Genomic DNA, 3,982 nt, shown 5'->3' on the forward strand with positions numbered 1-3,982 from the left:
GTCAGGTACTGATGGTGGGGATTTGCCCCCTATTGGTGAGGTCAGGTACTGATGGTGGGGATTTCCCCCTATTGGTGAGGTCAGGTACTGATGGTGGGAATTTTACCCCTATTGGTGTGGTCAGGTACTGATGGTGGGGTTTGCCCCCTATTGGTGAGGTCAGGTAGTGATGGTGGATGAGAAGACCTGGCTCACCATTCCAATTCATCCCAAAGGTGTTTAGTAGGGATGAGGTCAGGGCTCGGAGTTCCTCCATATTGGTGACCCCATGTCTTTATGAAGGGGGCTTTGTACCCCAGGGCACAGTAATGGGGAATAGAAACCAAACTGTGACCCCAAGGCAGGAAGAGCGCAATTGTCTGCAATATCTCTGTATGATGAGGGAATACCAGGACCCTTCATTGGGGACACTTGAACCTCATCATTAGAAGGGGAAGGGTCACATACATGCCCCAACCAGAAGATGAGTTGGATGAATATCTGGCTGTGAGTTGTGGCCCTATCTGAATCTGCATGGATTTTATTTATATGAATGTGATCCATACTGTGACATTATGAATATACAATATGGGGGGGGGGGGGGGGCACCGGCAGTCTGACCCCTTACCCCCACATTTGGTTCTGTTTTACTTTACTGAAATACATGAAGGGTGCCATTGGGCCACTCACCTCTGCATGAAAGCCATCTGAGGTGATTAGCTTGGTGGCGGTCATCTCGTTGGCGGTCAGAGTTCCGGTCTTGTCTGAGCAGATGACGTTACAGCACCCTATGAGAGGACAGATGTGTGATTAGGGGGTATATAATAATATACAGGGGGGTTTCATCAATATGACAGCTGACATGACTTCTATGTGGGCCAGCGATGCCCATTTCCCTCTCTGCCCCCATCACCAGTAAGCTGACTTTATAGATAGAAAGTCTTCTGATAAATCTACTCTGCAATCCCCAAATTTGGAATCTATGAAAAGTATCAATTTATAGTAAATAAGGTTCAGCTGGGCCATAGGACATCCACGGGGCCCCAAACAACTGCCCGCATTGCTCAGTGGATGATTCTGTTCTGGTGCTGATCCAATACTCTACCCAGAGTCTCCACGATTGGCAGCTTCTTCACAATGACTCTCTTTTTGGCCATCCTCATCACACCAAGTGCCAACGTCACGGTGACAACGATGGGCAAACCTTCAGGAATGGCGGCCACAGCCAAACTGCGAGGAGAAAATGGAAACAATGACTGAAATGAGCGGAAACCCCAAAGATAAAGTGACCCCAATGATTATTTCTGTCTCACAGGCACCGAGGGCTGAACTGTGGGTAAGGGAAGGAGGGGAGGGCAAGAGAGGGTTTATATCCTCCCATACCCAGGAAGTATCAGGGGGTGGGCAGTGAACATGAGCCCAGCACCTCTGGTGCCTGATGGGAACCCATACAGTGCAGGGAGGACCAGGAAGATGGATGAAGATGTCCTACAAGGATACCACAATAGTCCCCCTACATAGTCACCCCAGTGGACCCCCAGTCCCCCTACACAGAACCCCTCCCAAAACAGCCCAATATGCAGATGCCACAGTAGTCACCCTAAACAGGGCCACCAGTAGACCCCCCCATAGCTCACTATGCAGATGTTCTTGCAGTACCCTCAGTAGTTCCCACCTACAGATGCCCCAATGGCCCCCCTACATACATAGTAACCACAGCAGCCCCCTACAACCCCAGAGATACATCAGAGGTCAGGCAGATAAAAGGAGGCTGCCGAACCCCTCCACTCCCCACAATGCAGCAGCCGTGAAATGACATTTTATTATTTGTTTTAGAAAATGTCACAAGTTGCATCAGTGAAATATTTTCCGGAGTGACGGATTCTTTCATGTCTGATGAATCTCTTGTCGTTTCGTTTCCTTGTGACAACATTTGATCTATGGTTCTGACAAATATGTGTGAAGAGGTCGGAGTTCAAAGAAATGTCATTGCTGGGAACGTGCCGATCCTAACCCCGGGGGGGGCAGCTGGCTGTGTGATGGACAGGCGATGGGCTGCGTCATGTGACAGTGTGGCTGTGGGGTGCGTCATGTGACGGCGAGGCAGTGGTGTGCGTCGTGTGACGGCAAGGCTTCGGGGTACGTCGTGTGACGGTGAGTGTGTGGCGTGCGTCATGTGACGGTGAGGCAGTGGGGTGCGTCATGTGACGGTGAGGCTGTGGGGTGCGTCATGTGACAGTGAGTGTGTGGGGTGCGTCATGTGACGGCGAGGCTGTGGGGTGCGTCATGTGATGGTGAGGCTGTGGGGTGCGTCATGTGACGGTGAGGCTGTGGGGTGCGTCATGTGACGGTGAGGCTGTGGGGTGCGCCATGGGACCGTGAGGCTGTGGGGTGCATCATGTGACAGTGAGGCTCTGGGGTGCGTCATGTGACAGTGAGGCTCTGGGGTGCGTCATGTGACAGTGAGGCTCTGGGGTGCGTCATGTGACAGTGAGGCTCTGGGGTGCGTCATGTGATAACGAGGCTCTGGGGTGCATCATGTGACCGGCAGCAATGTGCATCAAACCCTCAGATCTCACTTATGTGAATTTACCTGACACCGATGGTGAACATACTGAGGAGCGGCTTCCCCTGCAACCAGCCAATCAACATGATTAACCCTGCAAGACAGAAAGGGTTACAGTGCTAAGGGGGCCCCCCGACTCAGGACACAACTGTTTAAAGGGCAACTTTGGACAGACAATTCAATGTACAGCTGTCACCTACATACAGGAATTGTTTTACCAGCCAATAATAACACACATAGCCCACATAACATACACTATATAACATACATCATACAACATACATCACATAACATACACCATATAACATACATCACATAACATACATCACATAACATACATCATACAACATACATCACATAACATACACCATATAACATACATCACATAACATACAATATATACCATATATACCATACACTATATAACATACATCATACAACATACATCACATAACATACAATATATAACATACACCATATAACATACATCACATAACATACAATATATAACATACATCACATAACATACAATATATAACACACATCATACAACATACAATATATAACATCATACAACACAGAAGTACCCATCCCACAATCCTCATTATTACTGATTATACTACATTATAACCCGTTGGGTTTGCTGCCCTCTTCTGGATCATCTCTGGGTTCTGGAAGAATTTTCGGACCCCATACACACTAATGTCATGTGATTACTCACCAATAATTCCGAAGGAGAAGAGGGAGAGCTGCTTCCCCAGCTTGTCCATGCTCTTCTGCAGAGGGGTCTTTGGGGTCTGAAAGAGGAAGAAATGAAAGGATTTTATTGGTGGATCACACGGTGACATCATTGGCTACCCTGCAAGAGCCCTCAGCTGTAACAGAGCGGGATGACTGACAGGTGACCGGTGTGTGCGGATTGGTGGATGGATACAAAGTAGGAGGGGTGACAGAGAGCACCTCAGGGGCGGGAATTCCCAGGTCATTCCCTGCTATCAGGTGACATTAAAGGGGGGAAATTATAACACTCTGCTCCTCATACCCCGGCCTGTGCGCCCCTCTGTCCTGACAGCAAGGCTCATGCAGGAACAGAGCAGAGAAGGCCCCATCACTGGAATCTGGACCTGGAAGATGGTGTCACAGGGACAGGAAGTAAGGACATTCGTCCGGGGGGGGGGGGGGCATGTGATACATTCCTATTATTATATACAAACCTCCTCTGCCTGCATCATCTTGAAAACTTCTCCAAACTGAGACTTCTCCCCGACACCGATAACCAAACCCTGCGGGAGGAAACAAAATATCAGCAAAACATGCCCTTCATTATATCTGCCCCCCAGAGCCCCCTTCATTATATCTGCCCCCCAGAGCCCCCTTCATTATATCTGCCCCCCAGCCTCCCCTTCATTATATCTGCCCCCCAGCCTCCCCTTCATT

The 3,982-nt window shown here is 49.2% G+C and overlaps 1 protein-coding gene across 1 annotated transcript in view; it reads right to left on the reverse strand.

Annotated features, from left to right (window-relative positions):
* Window positions 1-3,982, reverse strand: part of ATP2C2 (ATPase secretory pathway Ca2+ transporting 2) — a 37,334-nt gene that overhangs the window by 15,439 nt on the left and 17,913 nt on the right. Inside the window, exons 9-13 of the mRNA XM_072422694.1 lie at window positions 3,760-3,828; window positions 3,267-3,342; window positions 2,573-2,639; window positions 1,085-1,209; window positions 670-767 (exon numbers count right to left, since the gene is read on the reverse strand). Coding sequence (XP_072278795.1) covers window positions 670-767; window positions 1,085-1,209; window positions 2,573-2,639; window positions 3,267-3,342; window positions 3,760-3,828 — 435 coding nt within the window. The remainder of the gene's footprint in view (window positions 1-669; window positions 768-1,084; window positions 1,210-2,572; window positions 2,640-3,266; window positions 3,343-3,759; window positions 3,829-3,982) is intronic.

The sequence above is a fragment of the Pyxicephalus adspersus genome, chromosome 9, assembly GCF_032062135.1.
Source record: "Pyxicephalus adspersus chromosome 9, UCB_Pads_2.0, whole genome shotgun sequence".
Classification (NCBI taxonomy): Eukaryota; Metazoa; Chordata; class Amphibia; order Anura; family Pyxicephalidae; genus Pyxicephalus; species Pyxicephalus adspersus.